Raw genomic sequence first — 25,498 nt, forward strand, 5'->3', positions numbered from 1 at the left:
TTGATGTGCTGATGTCAAAAATAATTTTTAAAAAATGAAAAAACATCATTGACATATATTTCGGCACGAAAAGCTATTTGAAAAGCACCCGCAACCACACTGCCAAACACGCTTTAAATTTGTTGAAACCAGCTAGATCTATATAGGCGACATATGCAACACTATGTATGTGCATGTGTGATGAGAACAAAGTTAAAAAGAAAGTCTTATACTTTGATGGAAAGCCTCGTGTCTCCATTTATAACTAGTGCAATAAACATTCTCTCTCCCCAACATAATATTGTTCCGAATAAAAAAAAAATTTCACAAAATTTCTCTCTCCTTATCATTCAAGAATCGAGAAATGATGAAAATAAAATTTAAACATTAAAAAATAAATTTTTAAAAGAACAAAGATCAAAATATTAAAGCGAAAGCCCCTTTTTATATATATATATATATATATATATAATTTGTATTTTTTTTATCACCCGATACTAAGTCACCATTCTCAAAACTAATTTTTATTTAATTTTCTGATGATTTTAAGAAATACCTAAAGAATGTCAACGAGTTAAATTCTAGAATAAAAAATACATTTCTTAGTAAGAATTTTCTCTTTTCTTTTTATTTATGCATTTTTTTTCTTTTATCTGACAAAGCCATGATTTTTTTTAATCAATGATATGGTTTTTTGAATAAAAACTTCGATTTACAGGATTTATCTGGAAAATTTGTATATGATTTTTTTAAAATATTTTTTTTATATGGTTTTATCTCAAAAATCCATTGACACAAATCCTAAATTTTCCCAAGGATTTTAACCTCTTTTTAAACGAGCTGGGTGGTCATATTTTTTTCATCTTAACAAAAGCACTAAATATCGTTGAATATGGACGTCTAACAAGTCCCACTAACTGCCCGTAAATGCCGGACTGGACATGATAATTACCACAACCACAGACTAAACCGCCTCCAAATTGAAAAGGCTTATTTCATTTGATGAATCGTTAGGCCATCATCTCATTTTTCTTATTTTTTGACAAAACTGTTTCCGACATATTGATGCCTTAACCCTGTACAAAATCTACAGAAAGACTAGTCAAAATTAATTTACAGGTTTAAGTACCTCGTATTCACAGTTCTGGTCGTGTAAGTAACAACAAAACGTCAGGTCCTCCCAACGATTTCCCCACTAAATTTCATTCTCTTTGCAACTGGGGCATCCAAAGCACTACCAGTTTGAAACTGGAAAGATGGATCATGCTGGAAAGGGCAATTGAAGCCATTTCGGCATCCCTTGGGAGTTTTAAAGTACATGCAAGGCTTCTGAGATTTGTGTTTCGATTCCCTCTTTTTTATGTTTTGTATCAATTCTTGGTTCTGAGTTTGATTGTAATGCCTTCCATTTCGGTCCTGGATTTCTTTCTTCGCTGTTCCATGTTCCCTTATAAGGTTCTTAATGTACTCCACATCCTTCACAGGGTTAGTTTTCATACCTGCTTGAGGAACACTGTTCGGTTGGACAGGCTTCATAACCAGAGTGGATTGCACCAAATTAGACATTTGGTTGGGACCGGTGTCTTTGAAAGATATTTGGGTTGCCATTGATTCTCTAGGCACTGTGCTTACCGTTGTTGGCATTGAATTAGGCACTGGAATGGGCACAGGAATGGAAGAAAATACTCCAAACCCACTTGCAGGAGCAGTATCCTGATGCATGGACGCTCTACTTACTGTCGGGTGCATCTGACTAGGTTGAAGATACAAGCATCCGTTGGATGGCATTGATGGCAAAGGCATGGCAGGTTTCGGACAGGATATGGGAATCTGACATGTTGGCTTCGACCATGGCTGCTCCTCACTAGGTGTAGTTTTCCAAATGCTGTTTTTTCACTTAAGAGTGGATTTGAAGCAGGGGTGATGCATTTTGAAGAGTTCAGGGTTCCAAATGACAATAAAAACGGAGGCAATGCTGGTGACTGGGAAGTTTTCAGTGGTTCTGTCAAATCAGATGGCAGTTCTGTGGCTTCCTCCTCTTCAACAGGAATGAGAGGGATGATTGGAGTGAGGCTATCATCATAATCTGTATCTTCTACGTCCAAAGAAACAACAGGGCTATACAGAGAAGAATGTGTGAGACTAGGTAAAAATATGATGATTGTTGAGATCTCGGTTTACAGGAAAAAGAAATTTTACCTGGGAGGAACAGCAGAAGGGCGTGGATAAAATGCTTCAAGAGCTCTCATTTCCCTCAGTTTTTGGGCCTGTGATTCCTGGCTTTCTTCTCCAGCTGTCACATGCCAGTTGGAACTGACAACAAACTGTTTTCAGGAAAAACAAAAAACAAAAAGAGCAAGCAGTTAGGATTCAAAATTTAATCAGCTGTAACCACTACCTCACATAAGTCTAAAAACACAAGTTTTTGCATCATGATGTAAACACATAATGCATAAACAATTTCATATTCATGCAAGTATAAAGATGAACCTAACAAAGGAAAATATGCTCACTTTGGGAGGGCACTTCCATTGAATCCTAGGAAAGCAGGACAATTCCTTTTTACATGGATTCAAGAAGTGACTGCCTTCAAATCCCGGGGGGAAATCATTTGGTTCTTTACCACTCGAATGGAGCAAAAGCAATGATGTCTTTTTCTGAAGATGATCTTGGACTTGTCCGCCAACTTTTGAAGGGCAATCCTCAGATACAAAGAGCCTCTCCTATTTCACACCAGAAGCAAATCCATAACAAGAAGTTAATATCCAGTAAGGTTCACAAACTTATTTCATTGCAGTGACAAAAACAGGGGAATCATCTAGGGGCATTCTCAAAAAACAGAAAGGAAAAATTAGTTGGAAGACTGCAAAATTTTATCAACTCAATCAGCACAGGTAAGAACTTGGATCCCATTTAATTTTAAAACGATTTTTGATGTGACCTAGAAAATAATGCTCAACAAGTACAAAACAACTAGTCAACAAGGGCATTATGGCAGAGTGAATAAGCAATGCTCATACAATTTGAAAGTGAATTAACCAGCCAGGTAACAAACACACAAGACTTGGAGCACAGGATTGTGAATGCAGAACAATTGGCTGGTATCTTTTTCAACTATTCACCCCAATCAACTCCTGCTACTTTTAGAAATGAGAGCTTAATTATGAAAACACAAATATGGACGACTTCAAGCATTAGACAATCAATCCCCTGTTATATTATAATGCTCTCATGCTATAATTGGAAGATCATCAGTCAGATATTAAATAGACTGTTCCACTTGAAAATCCAAAGCGTCTTCAAAATGTTCCACACCTTCCAATACTTCCAGCATCTCTACTTAGCACCTCACAAGTGCCGGGAATTTCAAATTAACTTTGTTAATGATCTAGAAGAGAATATAATTCAGTTTCACAGGACTCTCTGGCTTCGGATTCCAGACAGGATGCCAAACTACATGGACAAAGGATGGGAGAAACAATATCTCCGCTTTAATATGTTGAAAGTAGCTTTCATACTTGTACTCCTGCTAACATTATAGATTTTAAGGTACACTCATCCCATGCACTCCAAACTATCAGGACAGCATCAGAAATTTTGGTGCAACACTGATGTCTACAAGGAGAAGCCTAAGAAACCTGATTCTTATAGGCTATACCACATCCCAAGTTATATACAAGCCCTCCAAATGTGATGGTTGACCAAAAATGAAACTAAAATCTAAGAAAAACCAAAACAAGTGATGTGCCATTTAGTAAGGGAACTTAAACACATGATCAAACCAAAGCAGAGTTAGTATATTCACAAATCAGATAATTTCAATCTATTTGTACCCACACATATACATATTTAAGGCTAAATTTGCAGATTGCTTAGACTGTAAAAATGAAATACTAGCAACATCTTGAGATTAAAAGGTTGATAAAAGTTTCGTTGTTATGATTCAAAGAATAATCCTTCCTTTAATTCCTTGTAACAAGTTGGTGTGTTTTTGGGATCAGGGTGGTTATCATCTTCACTCTTTTATTTTTTTTCTTGTTACGCAAGCTTTCTTCATGTTTGATCCGTTTCATTTATTCTATTGAATCCTTGTAAGTTGCAACTTTAAAAACATTAAATCGAAGGCTTTGGGACAAACAATCTTTATTAGGTACCAAACTCATAGCAATCTTTATTATTAGTAAAGAAAAGCATAAAAGGAACTCAGTTAGACCTTCAAGCAACTCCCTTCCTCTAAATGCAATGCTGCAAAAGGATGATACCTCATCACTCTTAGTAAAAACAATTAAACGGATTGATCTTATCAGATCCAATATCCTTCATTCCTTCCTGGGTTGTTATCTTATCAATCAAATATTCATGGCGTAAATATCCTATCAGACCTTTTATTATTATTCTTGAATCACTGTTGATATAAAAAAACAAAAAAAAAAACAAAAAGTAACAAAGAAAGAATCTGGAATTCAAATATCCGCCGGAGAGCATCATCAGCGCCCAAATGTGTCAAAAAACTAAAAACGACACAACTGAACATTGATGATTGATGGGAAAAACACACAGAGGCAGGGGCTAGGCTAGGCTAGCCATTCTGTGGCGCACCTTTCTCGCCGTTCAATCCACTTCAACATCTCTAAATTGAACGGTGGAAGCTTTGGTGCTATTTCAATCAGTATAAATCATCATCATCATAATATTTTGACAGCAATGAATATTAATAACTTGCTCTATCAGATTTAAATCTGGACTATTTGCGAAATAAAAAGAAAAAAAAAGTTAATTAATTAATTATAGGTATACCTGACAAAGATTAAGACCAGGTGCCCACGAAACCCTGTTCGATTTGCTCGATCGCTTCATATCAATAAAACAATCTCAGATCTAAAATCCTTTTTTCGCTTCAAATCAAGTTTTATCAACTATTTTTCGATTTCAGTGATAAAAACTGAAACAGTTTAATCAGATCTTTCCTTTTTTTTTAAAGGTTTCAAAACAAACACTGCATTCATTAATCACTTGTTGAGAAAGGAAAGAGAAGAACTTAATTTTTTTAACAAATTCCTGTGCACGCAATTGAAGAAGATATATATAGAGAGGCGCATCCGTGTAAGGAAGCGGAGGAGAAGGAGGAAACCCTAAAGACCATCTTTTTTTCTAATTGTTATTTATGACTATTATTTTTTACGTTATTTTAAGGGATGGACAGCGCATATATCTATATAAAGTTGGAAATTGGTGAGAGCAGTGATGAGTTGGTGGCTTATAATTGGTCTACAATGTCGGCTCTTCTCTTCCCTTATCCTTTCTTTTGTACAATTTTGACTCCGATTGAAATCGGCGGTGGTGATTGTTTTTCCAAGAAATACTCTCATCAATTTCTAAGTTAATTATAATTCAGTTTTTTTGTTTAAAAAATAATTTTACAATACATTAATAATTTTATAGACATGTCTCCGCGTAGCATTCGAACGTAGTTTTTTTTAAAAAAAAGTTAAGGTGCCTCTAAGTTTTAAATAAAAAATAAAAGAATAAAACATATTAAAATTCTAATACGTGCCTAATGATATTTATATTCATGTATTTGAGAGTGTAACCGTGGTTACTTTACAAACTACTTTTTATTTATAATTTAAAAAAATTATTTTTAATATCAGTGTATCAAAATTATATAAAAACATAAAAAAATATTAATTTGAAGTAAAGAAAAAAAAATTCAATTTTTTTCAAAAACACCTTTGAAACGCAAAAACAAACAGGACAATAATATTTGGTGAAGATTAATAATATTTAATAATTAGTATTATGGTAGAAAAAAAATTTAATTTTTTTCAAAAACACATTTGAAACGCAAAAACAAACAGGACAATAATATTTGGTGAAGATTAATAATATTTAATAATTAGTATTATGGTATTACAATTTTAATTGTTTGATTATTCTTATATAATCAATTATTTATTAATTTGTCCACATTATCATAGTTTTATTTATGTATTATCATAGTTGTTATAATTAAATATTTTTTAATACGAATATTAACAAATCTAAGTATATAATCAATTGTTTAGTGATAAATTGTTTATATGCAAATAAACAATTAATTATATGAATAATAAAATGATTAGAATTATAAAGAGAATAATTAAAACAATATTTAAATTTTTAATCTGGTTTTACTTTATGATTTAAAAAAGTATTGTATTGTATCTTTTGATCTCGTAATTTTATTAAAAAATACTTAATTAATAATGCAAAAACTTTTTTAACAACTTGAAATACCATGCTATGAATTGATCTAGTATAAGAGATAAGTTTCTTGGTTTTTTAAAGTTTTACTTGTTACAAATATTCAATATGCATTTTAAACTAAAACTCATGATGAGGGATTTTTATTCAAATAGGAAAAAAAATATAATAAATCTATCTTAGGAAATTTTTTATTAATTCAAAATATAAACTTTTCTCATTTTGTTTTAACTTGGTATTGATATTTTGATTTTTGTATATATTCTTACTTTTATATATATATGGTAATGTGGACCGTGTGGTTTAATGTTTTTCGTAAATGTCAAAATTTTATTTGTTAAAATTTACATTTATTTTAAGAATCTTACATTGAGTAAAGAAGAAGGATACAAAAATAGGCACTAGGAAAAAAATAAAAATAAATAATTAAGATATCTATTTTTTATACATTAAATAAAAAGGAGAGGATGCTATAGTTTTATTGTATAAAATACATCCTTCTATCTTTATTCTTGGCTTGATCCTCACGTCGTAGAGAAAGAAGAATTTTATTCTTGTTAATGCAGACTCTCTTAGAAGCTTCCCATGGTTTCCATCGCATGAAGAACTTTCCTTTTTCTTTCTTTCTTTCTTTCCTTTCTTTTAATAAAAGATGAAGTAACCCAAAATTTGAAGTTATGCTCTGCAACCACTTACGATATGCTTTAATAATAATTTAGTTTTTATAGTTTATTAAAAATAATTAAATACTCTTTTAACTAATTTTGATCATCCTAATTTATTGTTTTTCTATTAAAAATACATTATTTTCTATTTTTTTTTAATATTTCTCTTTTGTATTTTTTTATAAAGTAAAAAAAATAAATTGAAAAAGAATGGGAAATTAAAAAATAAAATAAATTACGAGCAAATTTCAGATTTAGAACTAAATATGTAATTTTTGAAATTATAAGTAATAATCAATTTATCCATTGACTAATTAGCAGGGTTTTAAGATCTTAGAACCTTTAATAAATTTAGTTAATGTAGTGTTCAACTTATCAACCTTTTTCCTTTAAAAATTTATTTTCCTTTTCAAGTTGGTTCATTTTATCATAATTTTCAATTACAAAGCATGTTTTTTTTTCTAATGTATAATTCTCAATAAGTAAACATGTATGTTTTTTTTTTCCAATAAGTTATACTTAGAACCTAACTTCTGGTATTCATCATACAATATTATCTCAAATACATCATGCAATTCATTATAAGAGAGGTCAGATTTATCATCCGAAAAAAGTACGTCATTATCGATTTCAATTGCCATGAAACACATGTTTGCAACATGCTCTTCTTTACCACTTGAACTAGAATCTGAGTCATCCCTCCATGTTGTTTTCATTGCTCATTTATGATAACAGTTCATCTTCTTGTTTTGAAGAAGAGGGCAATCAGTTTTTATGTGTCCCTATCTTGTTGCACTTATAGCATTTAAGTTTTTCTTTGCTAGATTCTTTCTTATTTCTATCCTTCTTAAAGTTTGAGAATTTTTTATTTTCCTTTTTTCTTAGGAAGTTCCAAAACTGTCTTGTGATTAGTGCAATGTCCTCCTCCACTTTATCATCATCATCATCATCATCACTATCAACATGGTGTATGATTTTGAATGCCAAATTCTTCTTTGGCTTCTCTTCTAGTTCTTGTTTTTCCATGGTGATTTCATGAGTCATTAGTGAATCGATGAGCTCTTTCAATGGAAGCTTGATGAGATCCTTAGCTTCTCGGATGCCGTCACTTTTGTTTCTCAAGTCTTTGGCAAGGACCTAAGAATTTTGCTCATAATATCAGCATTAGTATAAATCCTACCAAGAACATAGAAACTATTAGTGATAGTTGTCATTCTAGTAAACATACTAGTTATTGATTCATTTGGAAGCATTTTGAATAACTCATATTGATGTACAAACATGTCAATTTTAGATTCTTTAACTTTATTGGTACCCTCGTGAGTCATTTCTAAAACATGTCATATATCCCTAATATTTTTACAAAATGATATTATATTAAACTCACTTCTACTCAAGGCACAATACACAGTGTTCATAGCTTTAACATCTATAGAAATCAATTTTTTATCACCATTGGTATACTCACTCCTAGCCTTAGGAATTGTGAAATGATTTTGGTTTTGGTAGGGTTATAAGATCAATTTTCTATAGATAGTTATATTATTGTCCTAGCTTTCCAATAGGCATAATCATTACCATCAAATAAAGGTGGCCTACATGTTGGTGATCCTTCATTTTAAACATTAAAACTAGTAGTTGTTGTTATACTAAAGTCTAAACAAACTTATATAAATGAGTACTAGACTCTGATACCAATTGTTGTTCTAATATTAAAAGGGTGAATTAAATGTTCCATTAAATATAACAAATAATGAAATTTTTTTTTAAAAAAATTAAGCATACTGAGCACAATAATCAACAATATAATCAAGGTGCTTAAAATAAATAGGTAAGGAAAGAGAGATTGTAAACTTGGTTTTTGACATGATTCGGCTAGCCTACATGCACACCTCAAGTATCAACCGCACTTAAGTGTTATGTTCTTTAATTAATCCAAGTTAAAGATATAATGATCTGGATGAATCCACATCAAGCTTATACACCACTTGAAGATGTTTCCTCCTTAATATTTTTTATTTGGTGACAATACCTCACCGATGTTAAGACTTTATCCAAACTCTTAAATATATACAAGTGTGATTTTATAGTCACAAGATTCTCTCTCAATAGAGTGGATTTTATAATTTGAGAATCTATGATTTCTATACCTCACTCAATAGCACTTAAAGGATTTGAAAGTGTTTTAAGTGTTGTGAGAAAAAGATCGATGTATACTCCTGTGCAAGAATATGAAGGTTTTAATGCACAAATATAAGTATAATTTAGTATTGATGAATATGTGTTTGCTCTTGAAATAGCTTGTGTATATATATATTCGGCTTTCGTATTTTATTCTGCAATTAGACAAACTATATATATGTTTCTAGCAAAAACTAGTCATTTAAAGCCGTTATTGTTCCTCTGACAGCTAATATAATCGACCGGTTTATATTGGTAAAGCCAAACAGTCGATCAATTCCTACAAATTCCTAGGTGTTCATCATGTATGAACAAGTGGACAACCGGTTCATATGGTATCACCATACAAACAGTTGACCGGTTCATCTAGAATACCAGATTTATCAGTTTTAATTCTAATGATTTTTAGAATCGTTTTATCAATTCTTTGTAAATGAATGTAAAGTGAAGTATGTGCATTCATTTTAATTTGTGCTATTAAGTATGATATAAAGATTTACATTTAAGCACTAAAAGGAACACTTAAAAACTAAGTCTTCACTTGCTTTGTATTTTGGACTTGTTAATTGATTTTTTCATTCAATACCTCATGCTTGTTGATGTTATCTTCATATATACTTATTTAAATTTATTCTCATTCAAGCATATCATTAGACCATTTCTATTTAATTGTTATCATCAAAATACATAAAATATTAATATGTGACCTAAAGGTCAACACAATTTTCACTAATCAAAGAAGTGGTTGGAAAGTTGAGAAGGGGTTTGTTGGACCTAAAGATTCATTTTCAATCTATTTTCACCTAAAAATATCTAATAAATACCCTAAAAATCCTAATAAACCAATTTCTAGCTACAAAACACTCTTAAACTAGTTAAATAACACAAAATAAAATTAACCAAAAACATTCTTATTTAATCCTAATATACCTTTTTTGACAAGATGGAAGCTCAAAAACTCATTTATGACACTCATCTCACCAAGAGAAACACATTGAAATCAATTTTTTTCATCGTCAGAATATGATTAATTGACCACTTTTTCTCTCCTTCCTTATCTTCCACTAATATTCTCTCCTCCCAAATTCTAGGAAGTGAAACCTAAAATAAATAAAGTTTAGGACTGAAAAGTTAAACTCTCAAAACACGAGGATTAATAGCTAGAAGGTTAAAAACTTTAGGGACCAAAGTGTACTTTTCCGCACCTCATGAACAATAAAAACTAAAGGAAAAAGGCCTGGCTCTTTGTTTAACTGAGAAATTAAATCCTATTTCATAATAATTGATCATCAATTTGAAAGCAGGGATATTTTATGATACTGCAAATATGATGAATAATATGAAACAAAAGAATGAAATAAATTAAAAAGAATTAAAAGTATCAAAACGAATAATTGACAAAAATAAAAATAAAAGAAACCAAAAAACAAAACAAAAGACCACTCATTCGCATTCTTCATGTCCACAGCGCGAATGTACGTATCATCCTCCATAGAAAAACGAACAGAAAAACAACGTTTTTCCTTAGTTTATTTTATTTATTGTATAATTTTTTTGGTAATAATTTTTCTTTAGCTCATCCAAGAAGTTTCTTTAGATGGTCTTGACTGCTTCCCAAATACATGCAAGACTTTTCTCCTCCATTAAAGTGGAATCATCCAGCATTCAGCTCGCAAAAGAAATCGTTTAGACTGCTTCCCAAATACATGCAAGACTTTTCTCCTCCATTAAAGTGGAATCATCCAGCATTCAGCTCGCAAAAGAAATCGTTTAGATGAAAGTTCATAACCTTGAAGTGTCTATTCACTTAATTCAAGACCTCCCCACCTATTAATTGATTGATAACTGTTCCCCACTTGGTTGCTGACACGTGCATGCAGAGAGAATCATTAACATAAACAAGTTGCCTGTGATGATAAGAAAGCGAGACGGCCACGATTGATTTTAACACTTTAAAAATATATTTGTGATGTTGATGACCATTAGCTTATTCTGAATGCATGCATGTGGGCTGAACGTTTGGTCTGATTTTATGCCCAGAAATCCCCTGGAATGTTTGGTGGTGACCTCCTGATCATCCAACTTTCATTGAAATGAGTGGAAAAGCAAATAAATTTACCAGAGAACGATACAATGCATGAATCATATATAGTATTATCTTCTCAAAGCATACCAGATATACATGTAGGGTTTACTTTTTGTAAGTGCCATAAATGGTGTAGACGGTTTGAGATACCGTAAGAAGAAGGATAATCAAGGCAGCCAATGCTGATACAAAAGACCATGGAGTGCTAAAATAAGTATACTTGAAGCTTGCCCACTGTACGTGCCTACTATTCTTGTAGTATTGGTCAACATCATGGAACAAACTGGACAAATAACACCTTTCGATATCAAATGCTACTTCTTTACCAAGATCATTGATGAAACTTGCAACTTCTGAATCAGTACCAAAGTAATTCTCGATAATATTGCAGTCAGATAGATGTTCTACATCTTTGAAGGTGTTAACCAGGCAATCCAGAAGAGTTGCATACGTTGTGAAATGCTTGGAAGAACCATTATGACACTGCTCGAATGCTACACAATTTAGCAAAAAAGAAGTTACAGTTTCATCAATGGTTATGGTAGGCATCTCTATCACCCCGTTCTTGAATTTCACCACCAAGAAACTATCCTCAGGATTTCCTTGACTGAGCTCAATTCCGGCACGGCGAAGTTTGGATACAGAGTGAATCATGGGAGTCGATGTGTCCACATGGAGTGATTGGCCTTGCTCAAAATCTATGAAACTTGAACGAACTAAATCGAGTAGATGTTTGGCATTAAGATCATTATGCCTTGCAATAATATTATCTGGTCTTTGAAGAGCATAATTGAAGAAATCCAACGAAAGTTTGCACAAAGAAGGGCCAGATTCTTCTCCTGGCATTCTTGTTATATCAAATAAACACTCAAGAACAAAGAAAGGAATCTGGTTCTCGAGTCTAAGTAAATCCCTGTAAAAAAAAGGGATGATCCATGCCATGGTGACAATAGGGTCATCAACCTCGAATTCAACAACATTTCCAACTTTACGAAACAACTCTATAATAAAACAACCATCAACAACCATCATCTCAATAAATTCATCAGTGTCAAAGTGGATAATTTGTGAGTAACACTCTCTTGCTTTCTTTTCTAGTGGCTGTATTGCCTTCAACAAGACCTCCAAGTCCAAACCTTTGTTCTGTGTCCTCGAGAGGATAGAACCTAAATATCTCCACTTGTGTTCTTCAATCATTTTAAGGTGTTCCTCACCATGGTGATAAGGTCCTATTGAAACTACATGAGGTTGGTAGGACTTACCGTTGATATCGATGAACCTTTGGGGGACTTTAAAGATGCAGCATGAACTGTTAGCAGCTGCTTTGGTCAATAATTTTGGTGGGTCGGAGATTTTTTGGTGCATCAAGTTCAAGCGATCCTCGTTCACCTCCCAAATTCTTATGACATGATCATTGCCTTCTTCATCTTCTACTGAATTGCTCTCCATTTCACTCGTCTTGATCATGAGTTTCTCGGGCCACTAGCCTAAAAAGTTTCAAGACGTGCAGCTGATCTCCCTTCCTGATTTGAGAAGATTTTGGCAAAGCAAATATAATGAATAATAATCGGACAAACCTGAAAAACACCCCTTAGTTATTGGATCAGTATCAATTTTGTCCCCAAACAATTTCTTACATCGATTTTGTTCCTAAGCAAATTTCAATTTCTTAATTGGGGCCTTTGATAGAATTCGTTAATAAAAATGTAATTTCCACCACAGAAAAAAATGTTCTTTATTAAAAAAAATGCAATTTTGAATGGAATCCATGATCAAATATGATGCCGAAACCTAATGGATAAAATTGATACATATATTTGATTGAGCCCAACATTGATACTATCTATATAGTTGAAGGGCATTTTTGAAGTTTTCCTTTAATAATTTATACCTGATAGCTCTCCTTCCCCATCTGTTTTTTTAGGGGTGTTTGGAAGTATAATAGCGATTGTTTTTTAAAATGTTTTTTCTTGAAAATATATCAAAATATTATTGTTATTATTATTATTTAAAAATTATTTTTGACACCAGCAAGTCAAAACAATCGAAAAACACCAAATAAAATTATTTTTAATTAAAGAAAAAACATGAATATTTTTTTTAAAAAAATCAAAAACACTTTTAAAATGGAAAAATAAACGGGCTGTTCATTTATTCTTCTCATCGGACCATGGGTTTGGATTTTAGATGACACAACTACATAAAAAAAAATTTAAAAAAATCATGATACCTGAATATATATGAAAACATGAAATTTAATAAAAGAGGGACAAAAAAACATTTCAAGTTAACCTGAGGTAATGCAATAAGCATGTAATTTAGGTAATAAAAAGTGAACAAATCCGAGTTAATTCGCAAAACGCATAATCTAAATCATAAGTTTGAGATAATCTGACAAAACAAAATTAAAGAAACCTAAAGGCAATTTTTTTTCTTTTTAATTTTATTATTTTATATTAAATTATTTAATCTTGAGCTTTAATATTTTTTACATATCATCTTATTTTATTATTTGAAGAGCTGATTGGTTAAGCTAAATTAGGTAAATTTGCATTTTCTTCCTAGATGTAGACAAATGAGAGAGAACTAGGGGCCAAGGAGGGAAAGGGAAGGAGAGAGAAATATCTGATGAGCTGCATTTAAAATTTTAAATCACTTAATCCAATAATTTGGTGTCCATATGTTTGTCTTCATGATAAAAAGTTTGTTTTTTGTGGGTTATTTATTTATTTATTATTATGATGGTTCAACATCCCTAAAATTGGCTGGCAATGGAATTGTATCACCATCGTTTCTCGTTGCATTGACGACGATGGGTCATCTATTTTCTTTAATTTAATGGGCTGCGCGTCCAACCCAACAAGCAGGCCTGGTTGCCTCAAGGCCCATACGAGCGGGCCTTACCCGAATTAATGATTATTTTTTATATTTTCATACAGCCTCGTAAAATAACAGCGATCATTTCCACAAGTTTTCCTTTTTTATGTTTTTTTTTTTTCCAAGAAGTATTATAAGAGGTAGTCTTTATTATCAGAAGTAATGCTTTTCTATATAGCTTTACAAAAAAATAATGAGTGATTACTAAAAATTTCTACATCAGTAGAGGTTTAATAACTATTAATTAATTAATTTAAGATGCATATTTTAAAAAAAAAACCTAAGACAATAATTACTAATTCGTTTCTTTACTATTAATAAGCTTTTAGAAGGAAAAAAATGTTGAGATAACTAGAGATTTAATGGTTTATAGTAGAGTTTTTAAACCCGTCCCAGTCCAAGGCCTGGGTTCCGGGTTTTGACCGGGTCGCCCGGGTCAATTCTGATTTTTTTTTTAAAATCAAAACGATATCGTTTTAGTAAAAAAAAACAAAGTCAACGGGTTGCAACCGGGTTTTTGACCAGGTCTTACCAAGTCAACCCGCCAGGTCACCCGAGTTTTAACTTTCCCTATTTTTTTAAACCTGACCCGGTTCCAGTCCTGAATCGGTCAGGTCCAGGGTCGACCCGCCGGGCCGGGTTTCAAAACTATGGTTTATAGTTTATTATCTATTGGTGCATACTAATATTCGACCAATTATGTATAGCCTTAAAATTGATCATAATTCTTTGATATGTTTAAAAATATGATTTCCTATTCTTTGGAATTAGCATAGACATATTAAATAACACATAATTTGATCTTATCATTTTCCAACACAAATTTAAAATTATGTTAAAAAATTAACAAATTTAAAATTGAACCTATACAGATAAATTATTGAGAGAACATGGGGCGACAACTTAGATTATGGATCAATCAACCAACCAATAGTAGAAATAGGTTTTATTTTATTTATTGGCTCAATTAGTCACTCCTTCAAATTTAATAGATAAATTTAATATAAATAAATAAAATAATATGCCATTTTACAATTGACTGGTTGATAGTTCCAAGTGATAAATAAGATTCATCAAGTAATATATCAATCAAAATAGGAAATTTAAATGATTTGCTCATTTATTAAATTTCATGAGGTGCTACTAATAGCTTAGCATAATGTTATAAAAATACAAATTATTTTATGGGTAATATTAATCGTACCAAAGGGAACTAGAATCTTATATATATATCGAACAACTAAGTCTTACTAAATATATAATACGTAAATTTAGTGTAATAGTTGAGATTTCAAGGAAAGTAAATTCTGCAAGAAACGTTACCATTGCTCTTATTAAATTCAGAAGGCTATTCTTCAACTGAAGGCGTGTCTTTACTCAACAAAATCCTTTTCTCTCTCTTTCATTTCCCTTGAAAAAAGAGTAGATCGACAAGTTGTTATAAACTAATCGATACAATAGTGTTTTAGCTTAATTAGCAAGCATTTTGGTCAATCTCACTCTTTGACTAATAAAATATTAAATGATAAAGTTGTAAAATAAATAAATATGCAAATTAATAAAAAATAAATAGCAATTATAAATTAAAAAAAAAGCATGAACCTTCCCAGATCAAGTCTTCTAACTCTTTTTTTTTTTTGGATTCGAGGAAACCCCACTCCCCGGAAAGTGCATTTTATGGGCCCAGGTAAGCGAGTAAAACCCCGGCTATCCCAAACTCTTACACGAGGTGCACGCCCTGACTCAAACTCGAGATCTGCTGTGCAGATCTCAAGCCCTTTGCCATCACGCTACGCCCCTAAGGTATAATTTTTTTTTTTGGATTCGAGGAAACCCCACCCCCCGGAAAGCGCACTTTGTGGGCCCAGGTGAGCGAGTAAAACCCCGGCTGTTCCATGCTCTTACAAGAGATGCACGCCCTGACTCGAACTCGAGACCCGCTGTGCAGATCTCAAGCCCTTTGCCATCACGCTACGCCCATTGAGGACCATCAAACTCACATACTAGATTATGAGATCAGAATAGTTCAACAGAAAAAAATCATAAAAAAAAATTTATAAAAAAAAAAACCAATGTTGAATCATGAGATGGAAAAAAAATAAGTTAAAAAAATGATGCCAACTCTTGTCCCAGGCCATTTGTATTAGCTTACAAAACCTGTGACCCGGGTCATTTGATCGGAAGTACCAAAAGTGAAAAAACCATGAAGCTCAAATTTTAATAAATAAAATGTCAATGGTTGAAACTAGAAAAAGATTCAATCACAAAAAAAAATTCAAAAGAAAAAATAGCAACTAAAAAAAGAAGAAGCAAATTTTAAAAAATATTAGAGAGAGGATGCATAATTTTGGATTGAAGAGCTAAGTTAAAAAGAAAAACAATTCTACAAAAGAACTAGAAGAAGAAATCACCAAAAGATTGAGTATCAAATTTTAAAAAATAAAATTTTTGATTAAAGGATGAAATTGAATATAATTGAAAGTTTACAAAAGAGGTAAGAAAAAAATAAAAGAAAAAAAATCAAGACCAAATTAAAAAAAAAACAACAAATAAAAATTTTAGATTAAATGATGAAATTGAAAAGAAATAAAAAACTTACAAAAAAGCCAAGAATGAAAGTTACAAATCAAAAGAATGAGGACTAATACTCAAATATCCCCAACTAAGGGGACAACCTTGAAATTTTAAATAATAAGCGTGAATTTCTAGGGAAGAGAGAGGAAAGAAAAAAAAATATTGTAAACACCAACCTGGTAGCCTTTGTCCACACGTGTCGCCTCTTTGAGGAGGCGACACAATTAAACGCCACCATGAAAGATGACGTTTGACTACCGGACGGCCCCACACGCGCCTCCCATAGGGCGTTAGGACTGTCACGTATTTACTATTGATGTATACAATGCACACGTCAAAAACTTTTTTAAAATAATATTTTTAAATATTAAATTATACAATTGTTCCTAATTCAACTTGACAATTACAAAAATAAAGCCTAATGACAAATACAAAAATGCCCTTCAATGTAAATTATAGAAAATCCAAACCAAGGGCATGTGAGTAATTTTATTGTTCATAAAAAATCACAAAGACAAAAACACCCCTGACTATAAGCTTTAAATTAATACTGAGTATAAGGGTATAAGAGTCATTTTACTATGCATCATAAAACAAAAAGGCAATATTGCCCCCTTTAAATTCTAGAATGACAAATAGATCATTTTGAAATTACTAAATTACCCTAATAACATCCTTTCTTGGTTTTGCTTTCAATAGCAAAATAGGTTTTTCACCTGAGAGATCCAATAAACCACCCATTTCATCTATTTATTTTTTTTACTTGGGTCTCTTGTCATTCAATCTTGTGAGTAATTTTATTGTTCATAAAAAATCACAAAGACAAAAACACCCCTGACTATAAGCTTTAAATTAATACTGAGTATAAGGGTATAAGAGTCATTTTACTGTGCATCATAAAACAAAAAGACAATATTGCCCCCTTTAAATTCTAGAATGACAAATAGATCATTTTGAAATTACTAAATTACCCTAATAACATCCTTTCTTGGTTTTGCTTTCAATGGCAAAATAGGTTTTTCACCTGAGAGATCCAATAAACCACCCATTTCATCTATTTATTTTTTTTACTTGGGTCTCTTGTCATTCAATCTTGTGAGTAATTTTATTGTTCATAAAAAATCACAAAGACAAAAACACCCCTGACTATAAGCTTTAAATTAATACTGAGTATAAGGGTATAAGAGTCATTTTACTGTGCATCATAAAACAAAAAGACAATATTGCCCCCTTTAAATTCTAGAATGACAAATAGATCATTTTGAAATTACTAAATTACCCTAATAACATCCTTTCTTGGTTTTGCTTTCAATGGCAAAATAGGTTTTTCACCTGAGAGATCCAATAAACCACCCATTTCATCTATTTATTTTTTTTACTTGGGTCTCTTGTCATTCAATCTTGTGAGTAATTTTATTGTTCATAAAAAATCACAAAGACAAAAACACCCCTGACTATAAGCTTTAAATTAATACTGAGTATAAGGGTATAAGAGTCATTTTACTGTGCATCATAAAACAAAAAGACAATATTGCCCCCTTTAAATTCTAGAATGACAAATAGATCATTTTGAAATTACTAAATTACCCTAATAACATCCTTTCTTGGTTTTGCTTTCAATGGCAAAATAGGTTTTTCACCTGAGAGATCCAATAAACCACCCATTTCATCTATTTATTTTTTTTACTTGGGTCTCTTGTCATTCAATCTTGTCAGTTTTTAAAGGGTGTTTGTGAGTATAATAGCGACTGTTTTTCAAAGTGTTTTTTTATCTAGAAATGCATTAAAATAATAATTTTTTTTATTTTTTAAAAATTATTTTTGATATCAGCACATCAAAACGATCCAAAAACATAAAAGAATAAATATATTTAAGCAAAAATTTAAAATTTTGTGGAACGCGATTTGCACCGTGTTTTCAAACTGTGCTAATAAATTAATCTAAATTAGCTTATAATTTGATCAAATAAGGGTTAAATAAAAAAAAAAGTTAAGGGACGGAAAAAAAGCACTGTGCACTTACTTTAAATTTACTTATAATTATAATAAATAAATTATAAAGCATACAGTGGAGTCTACTTAAATTTGCTTCTTAATTACTCCTCATAACTTGACTTGTTGTTGATAAAATCGAAGAAGAAAACGCAAATTTTTAAATTCGGACAAAACCAATGAATTGTGCCCAAAGAATGCGCTCAAGTTTAAAGACCACTTCAGAATACACCTTGGCAAAAATTTAACAAACCAGTCAACTCAATATGGCAGGCTAGCTCCCACCCCTCTCTATGCTCTAACTTATCTATTCACGTAACAAAACAACTAAAACAACATGTGAAGTGGTGTGTCCACAATTCTAGTGACTTTGTCTAAATGATACGTTGGAAACACAACACTTAGGATTTCCGAAAGTTTTTTTTTTTTTTTTTAACGTGGATGTTCAAACCAGCTTGCGCGCATCTCACGGGTCCTGAAATTAACGACCATGTAAACCTCTTATGACAATAATATTAACAATCACATGACTCGAACTTGAGACCACATGAAAAACAAACCTCTTGATCCTAAACTCTTACCACATGACCACCTACTAGATAATTACTTACGAAAGTTTTATTATAACACAAATGATGGGTAATAATACTACACAAAATTGAAAAATTCTTCTCCGGACACTCTTGTAAATCGGCAATTTGATCTGTACCTTGTAGTAATAAATATGCATTTATTTATTGAGACAAACAAATAAGAACAATTAAATCTTTACTACTAGTGTATTTTTGAAATTTATTATCTTTCGACTATCGATTTATCTCTTATCCGACTCAGTGACGACTGGAAACATTGCTTGGAATCTGTTAATAGCTTTCTACCACCAGATTTCATCATCTATATATATACACTTTGTTTATTTTTAAATGTCAAATATATAGTTGAGATACAATGTAATATTTATATATGTAAAAAAAGAAGAAATAAGTTAATATATGATAAATGATTTGTATTCAAGATAATACAGTAAAAAAGTCGTCTTTTGGGTTCTTATGAAACATAAAATCTGAAAATAGTCTTCTATGTACATTTATTTACTATGATAGAGATTATTTTTAAAATAATTTTTACTTGTAAATATATTAAAATAATATTATTTATTATTTAAAATTTATTTTTGATACCAGTACATCACATCAAAACGATTTAAAAACATATTAAAAAAATTAATTTAAAAAAATATTATATTCTTTTTAAAATGCTAGTAAACTGCAAAAATAAATTGTGCCTATATATCGTTATATAACAATTAGTTCACAGGATTGAACCTGAGAAAATAATGTAAAAAACGAATATATACGTACTTATATTGGGAGTCAAAGTCTCAAGGCTTGCTTTTGATTTCCTGTGGATTCAAAAATCCACCACCACGCTAGATGCCCCTTGAAAAGTGGGAAATAAATACTCTTTAGCTAGCTTAGGTTGAGAGTCAAACCCACCTACAAGCCCAAAACCGTCAATTCAACCCAAAAATCAAACACTTCAACATCCACTCCATAGACCTTTCTTACACACCCGACTTCCATTTACCATTCTACCCTCTCCACCACCCCTCCCTCCCGCTATATTAAACCCCAACCTCAACAGACCGAAATCGCAACAGACTAGCTTTTTCTCATAATCCCATCAAATCAAATTTGGACTATCCATCAATGGCATCCGAATCAGACCAACCCCGATCCGCCTCCGCCACTCCCGTTAACGGCGAAATCAAACCCAAAATCGCCCTAGTCACCGGTATAACCGGTCAGGATGGTTCATATCTCACTGAATTCCTCCTCAACAAAGGCTATGAAGTTCATGGGCTGATTCGTAGGTCCTCCAATTTCAACACGCAGCGGATTAACCATATTTATATAGATCCACACAATGTCCATAAAGCCCGAATGAAGCTCCATTATGCAGATCTCTCTGACGCGTCGTCTCTCCGTCGTTGGCTCGACACTATCTACCCCGACGAAGTCTACAACCTTGCAGCCCAATCCCATGTGGCAGTCTCTTTCGAAGTCCCTGATTACACGGCGGATGTCGTCGCCACCGGAACTGTCCGCCTTCTTGAGGCGGTGAGGTCTCATATTGCCGCGACAGGGCGAAGCCATGTCAAGTACTATCAAGCGGGATCTTCGGAAATGTTTGGGTCTACGCCGCCACCGCAATCAGAAACCACCCCATTTCATCCAAGATCACCATATGCCGCGTCAAAATGCGCGGCGCATTGGTACACTGTTAATTACAGGGAGGCTTATGGGCTGTTTGCTTGCAATGGGATTTTATTCAATCACGAATCTCCTCGTCGCGGGGAGAATTTTGTAACCCGAAAGATTACGAGGGCTCTTGGGAGAATTAAGGTGGGGTTGCAGAGTAAGTTGTATTTAGGGAATTTGCAGGCCTCGAGGGATTGGGGTTTCGCAGGGGATTACGTGGAGGCAATGTGGATGATGTTGCAGCAGGAAAAGCCTGATGATTATGTGGTTGCGACAGAGGAATCGCATACGGTGGAGGAGTTTTTGGAAGTGGCATTTGGGTATGTTGGGATGAATTGGAAGGATCATGTTGTAATTGATAAGAAGTATTTTAGGCCTGCTGAAGTGGATAATTTGAAAGGGGATTCGAGCAAGGCGAGGAAAGTGCTTGGCTGGAAGCCTAAAGTTGGGTTTGAGCAATTGGTGAGGATGATGGTCGATGAAGATGTTGATTTAGCTAAGAGGGAGAAGGTTCTTGTTGATGCTGGTTACATCAATGCTCAGCAACAGCCTTGATTCATACGTCTGCTGGTCTCTTCTAGTCCGGTCATTAAGTTATTGTATTAATGTATGTTAGAAATTTGAATAATCAAGTCATAATCGAATAATCAGTCATAATCGAATAATCAGTCATAATTGAATAAACAGTCATAATTTTCTTTCAACGAGTTTAAATTGATAGGAGGATATTTACTGGGGTGTTTAATTCAAGTGTTTTTTTTTCTTTTTCTAAAATGTTTATTTGTCCCTTTGTTACGTGGAATCAAATTCATTCAGTTTCAGCAAGAATAGTTTCAATCGTTGTGACTCTTTGAATTTTTTTTTTATTCTTTTCGTAATTCATGAATTGAAATTGGATTTCCAAGCCTGGGATTTTTGCAGTTATTACCTACAAAATGCGGGAAGTCGTATGGCTTGCAATTACTTTCAGGCTCCGTTGTTTCAGTCTATAATGAAGTTTACTGTGTTCTATACTGGTTTGTTTAAGCAGACAATAGCTCTCTGATCTGAACTGTTTGGCAGTTGACGCGTACGAGGTTCTGGCCAAGATTACACTTCCGTGGTTCGACGTACAATTCGAATATCATTGCTCCTGGAATGGGAAAGCTTGGCCTTTTCACGCACATTATACTTGCTGTCGTCAGCACACTGTTTGCTAATCTGTCCATTTTATAAAATAGAAATAATAGAGAAGTTGTGATGGGGTAGTGGGGTCTGCTGTCCTTTTCTTTAGAAATGCTCTGGACTTGGAGGGTTTTCTTCTTCTTTTTTTAATAATATGGCTGTAAAATATAATTTGAAAACCAGCTAATTTGAAAAAAAAAACCCTCCATTATTCTAGTGTTAAGAGTTTATTCTGTATCGGTTTACGTCCGCAGGCAGCAGTTCAAGCATTGTTAATTGCACAAGCAATAGGTGGGGTGGGGTGGGGTGGGGTGGTGGGGTGTCCCGTTGGCTGTCCGCTCCTTTCTTTGTCAATATCTATTTCTCGTAATAGCGTTTAAAAAGGAAGCATCAGATGCATCAGATCTGGTTTAAAACAAACACATGATGCATCAGATCCTAGCTCATGTCGGTTCACCATAATCTTTACATTTTACAGCAACAGTACATACTGTTTTCAATATCTTGAAGGAAACGATCATGGATTAATTAAGATAATGAAAGGTTGGCAGAACAATAATAACAATTTGTCCTCACATTTCATCCACTAAGCTTCTTTGTCAACGTTTCCAATATGCAAATCTCGATCCCAATGGAGATTATGGGTTAAACAATGACTATACACAAGGAAAAAAGAAGGTGAAAACAGAACGTAAAACAGTTAGTCTGACCTGGCTTCGTTTGAAGGTGGATAAGATTTTCATACTCTTTGCACAGATGATGAGCTAGAGCTGATCTCTGAGTCAGCAGTGGCAGTTGAAAATGGCTTAACTGATGAACGAAGAGATTCTGGCCCCTCTGAAGTAATTCTATTGCACAATGCATCACAATTACTAATCACCTCAGTCAGCCTCCCTTTTAACTCCCCAATCTCCACCTGCAGAGAATGAACTGCAAGTGTTGTCCCAATTAAAGTTGATCAAAGGCTTGATCAAAGATGCAGTCAAGAATAAGAAACTGAGACTCACTACAAGTAACTGAGCCAAAAGGCAAACACTACTGAGAGAATGATCAATTCTCTTATGATTTCTCTATGTGATTCCATAATCCGTTAGTAATCAGTTATAGTTTGATAAGTTGTCAAGTACCTTCTGATAGATTCTGCGATGCAGTCTTCATTGCTGACACCGAGTAATTAAACCTTTGAAGAAGTTTAATTGCCAAAACATCTGCCACTTCTATCTTATTTCCTATCTCCTCCTGCAATAGTTTTCACCAAAATATAGTGGGAGCAACATTAAATTTCTGAATCCTGCCAAGTGTAAAATAGCAAAACCAAAACAAAGTCGACAAAAGAGGTACAGCAGGTTTTCCAGGACAAAGCATACTGCGAGAAGGATTTCAAACATCAGCACATAACACAATAACCGCTAAAGTAGTACTTTCCAGTGGAAACTATTGCTGTTATTGCACTCTAGTCAGACTATTTGGTTAAGAATCAGTGATTCCACGTATTCATGGGTAAAGAAAGAGAAAATTTCAAATGGTTCATCAATTACACGTCCTTTCTGACATAAAACCATGTTTAAAGTAGTGTAATAGAGGTTGTTTTTCAAAGTGCTTTTCACTTAGAAACGCATCAAAATAACATTTTTTTTTAAAAAAAAACATTTTTGACATCAAATCTAAAAACACAAAAAAATAAATTAATTTATTTGAAGCTAAAAATCCAAAATTCAAAATTTTCAAAAGTGTAGTTGGACCAGAATACCAAACACTACTAAAGTCTTTGGACCTTCACTTGATCTATTAAAGAATCAGGTCGACCACAATTGAGTGTAAAGTAAAACCAGATCATGTGCTTTCTCTTAACAGCAGATTGAACATTTTACATTTTTATGCTGCTCATCACCATCATATATAGTTGGCTACTTTCCATTGATGCATACCAAAACCTAAACATGAGCATTGAAGAGTTGCAAGCACTACTTGAAAATCAATTTACATGTGACCCTAACCTATAAACAAGTTTAGTACAGATCATGATGAAATTTATCGTTATCCACGTCCATGTGGCATGAGTCCATCTTAGTGCTAAACTTCAACCAAGATTTCAACCTAAATCAAAAACTGCATCAGAGAAAGAACTAAAAATACAAAATATAATCCATTAAGGATCCCCACCCCCAGATCATAGGATCCATCCCATGCCTTTACAATATTTAACTAGATTTTTATAAACTGGTCTTCTACTCATAGTAGTTCTTCATGACAGACAAACCTGTTTCTTGCTAATCTGCTGGACCTTCGCCTCTAGCCAATCACGATATATCGAGAAGAGCTCCAACAACACATTTGGATTTACAGCTGCTACATTTAACATTAAAAACAACACACATGCAAATACCAAATCAAAATATTAGCCTTTCTCAAACAATTATTCCCTAATTTAAATGGGATGAGCAAGATACAAGAAATAAGAGTACAAAATTACATCTATGACCAATATACACTGCATGAAAAACCACGTCGAACAGCTACTATTCAACTTGACATAACATTAATTTCTTTCTATATAAAACATTCACGAGAAAATGTATAAAACTAGTGATTGTTTTCGTTTCTCTTTCTATACCCAAGGATACTGAAGCGAACCTTCAAATGTTTTAAGTTGACAACATTCACACACGTTAGAAAGTAAGTTGCTTTTCTATTCATCAGTAGATATCTTTTTTCGAATCATTTTCAACTCCAGAGAGCGAATTAATTTATACTTATCTAACATTCTAACTTTTTTATAATGCTTCAATGGAGAAAGTCTATGGCAGGAAAGAAAACAAGAAAGAAAGCAATTCCAGGACCCACCAGGAGCTGAAGAAGCCGATGCCTTCCTCACCAAAATGTCAGTCAAACTACCTTCTTCCTTTCGAGGTGAAGTTAATATTGGCCTTGTCTACAGTACAAAAAAAATTGAATAATAAGATAGCGCATGAGTCTCCAAATTGGGATTGTGTAAAGGATAATAAAAAGCTTACAATTTTGAGGGATTCGAGCCTCTCCAAAATGGGATCCACAGCTTCTGATCTCTCAGTGACGGTAGTGATCTCATCTGTCAGTTTCTTTACACCAAAAACAAGCAAGTTATTCAACAGTGACAAATTTATTGTAAATGATTAGAGAATTTTAAAAGAACTAACTACCTGCGAACTTGAAAGACTAGACTCGGAGGCACCCATGGTGGTTTACAGTTTACTTCTAAGCTCTTGTCTTCAACGGAAAGTTCGATAGCGTGTTTTAATCGCCACCGAGTACTGATCGGAACCCGTTTGGACTCCGCCAAGGAATCGTAGAAGGGGTAGCAGCTTGCAGTCGATTTTATTGAGGCTATCAGCTGAAGTGCTTTAAAACAAAATGATGCCGTTTCGATCCCCGTAAGTCTGGGACGACTACTAATTTTGTGGTTGTGGAGCGAAAGGACGGCTTTTGGTTTAGTAGCA

General features: G+C 33.0%; 4 protein-coding genes across 5 annotated transcripts; 1 reads left to right on the forward strand and 3 right to left on the reverse strand.

Moving 5' to 3' along the window:
* Positions 1–1,149: 1,149 nt before the first annotated feature.
* LOC18099212 (zinc finger CCCH domain-containing protein 6) lies at positions 1,150–5,158 on the reverse strand. Its single transcript, XM_052452945.1, has 5 exons — positions 4,777–5,158; positions 2,493–2,702; positions 2,179–2,303; positions 1,815–2,097; positions 1,150–1,728 (listed from the first exon to the last, which is right to left on the reverse strand). The coding sequence occupies exons 1-5, from the start codon at positions 4,834–4,836 to the stop codon at positions 1,150–1,152; spliced, it is 1,257 nt and encodes a 418-aa protein (XP_052308905.1). The 5' UTR covers positions 4,837–5,158.
* Positions 5,159–11,195: 6,037 nt separating this feature from the next.
* LOC18099214 (UPF0481 protein At3g47200) lies at positions 11,196–12,684 on the reverse strand. The gene has a single exon (XM_024601278.2). The coding sequence runs from the start codon at positions 12,619–12,621 to the stop codon at positions 11,260–11,262; it is 1,362 nt and encodes a 453-aa protein (XP_024457046.2). The 5' UTR covers positions 12,622–12,684; the 3' UTR covers positions 11,196–11,259.
* A 7,545-nt stretch (positions 12,685–20,229) lies between these two features.
* LOC18099215 (GDP-mannose 4,6 dehydratase 1) lies at positions 20,230–21,686 on the forward strand. The gene has a single exon (XM_006383066.3). It carries the CDS (start codon positions 20,307–20,309, stop codon positions 21,411–21,413), a length of 1,107 nt encoding a protein of 368 aa, XP_006383128.1. The 5' UTR covers positions 20,230–20,306; the 3' UTR covers positions 21,414–21,686.
* Positions 21,687–22,526: 840 nt separating this feature from the next.
* LOC18099216 (uncharacterized) lies at positions 22,527–25,438 on the reverse strand. Of its 2 annotated transcripts, none has more exons than XM_024602191.2 (6): positions 25,202–25,438; positions 25,037–25,120; positions 24,867–24,954; positions 24,283–24,371; positions 23,150–23,261; positions 22,527–22,952 (listed from the first exon to the last, which is right to left on the reverse strand). In XM_024602191.2, exons 1-6 carry the CDS (start codon positions 25,235–25,237, stop codon positions 22,762–22,764), a joined length of 600 nt encoding a protein of 199 aa, XP_024457959.2. In that variant the 5' UTR covers positions 25,238–25,438; the 3' UTR covers positions 22,527–22,761. The 2 variants fall into 2 exon arrangements, with proteins under 2 accessions (XP_024457959.2, XP_006383129.3); XM_006383067.3 differs by having other exon boundaries at positions 24,283–24,368; positions 25,202–25,437.
* Between the last annotated feature and the right edge of the window lie 60 nt (positions 25,439–25,498).

The sequence above is a fragment of the Populus trichocarpa genome, chromosome 5 (genome assembly GCF_000002775.5).
Source record: "Populus trichocarpa isolate Nisqually-1 chromosome 5, P.trichocarpa_v4.1, whole genome shotgun sequence".
In the NCBI taxonomy this organism is placed as follows: Eukaryota; Viridiplantae; Streptophyta; class Magnoliopsida; order Malpighiales; family Salicaceae; genus Populus; species Populus trichocarpa.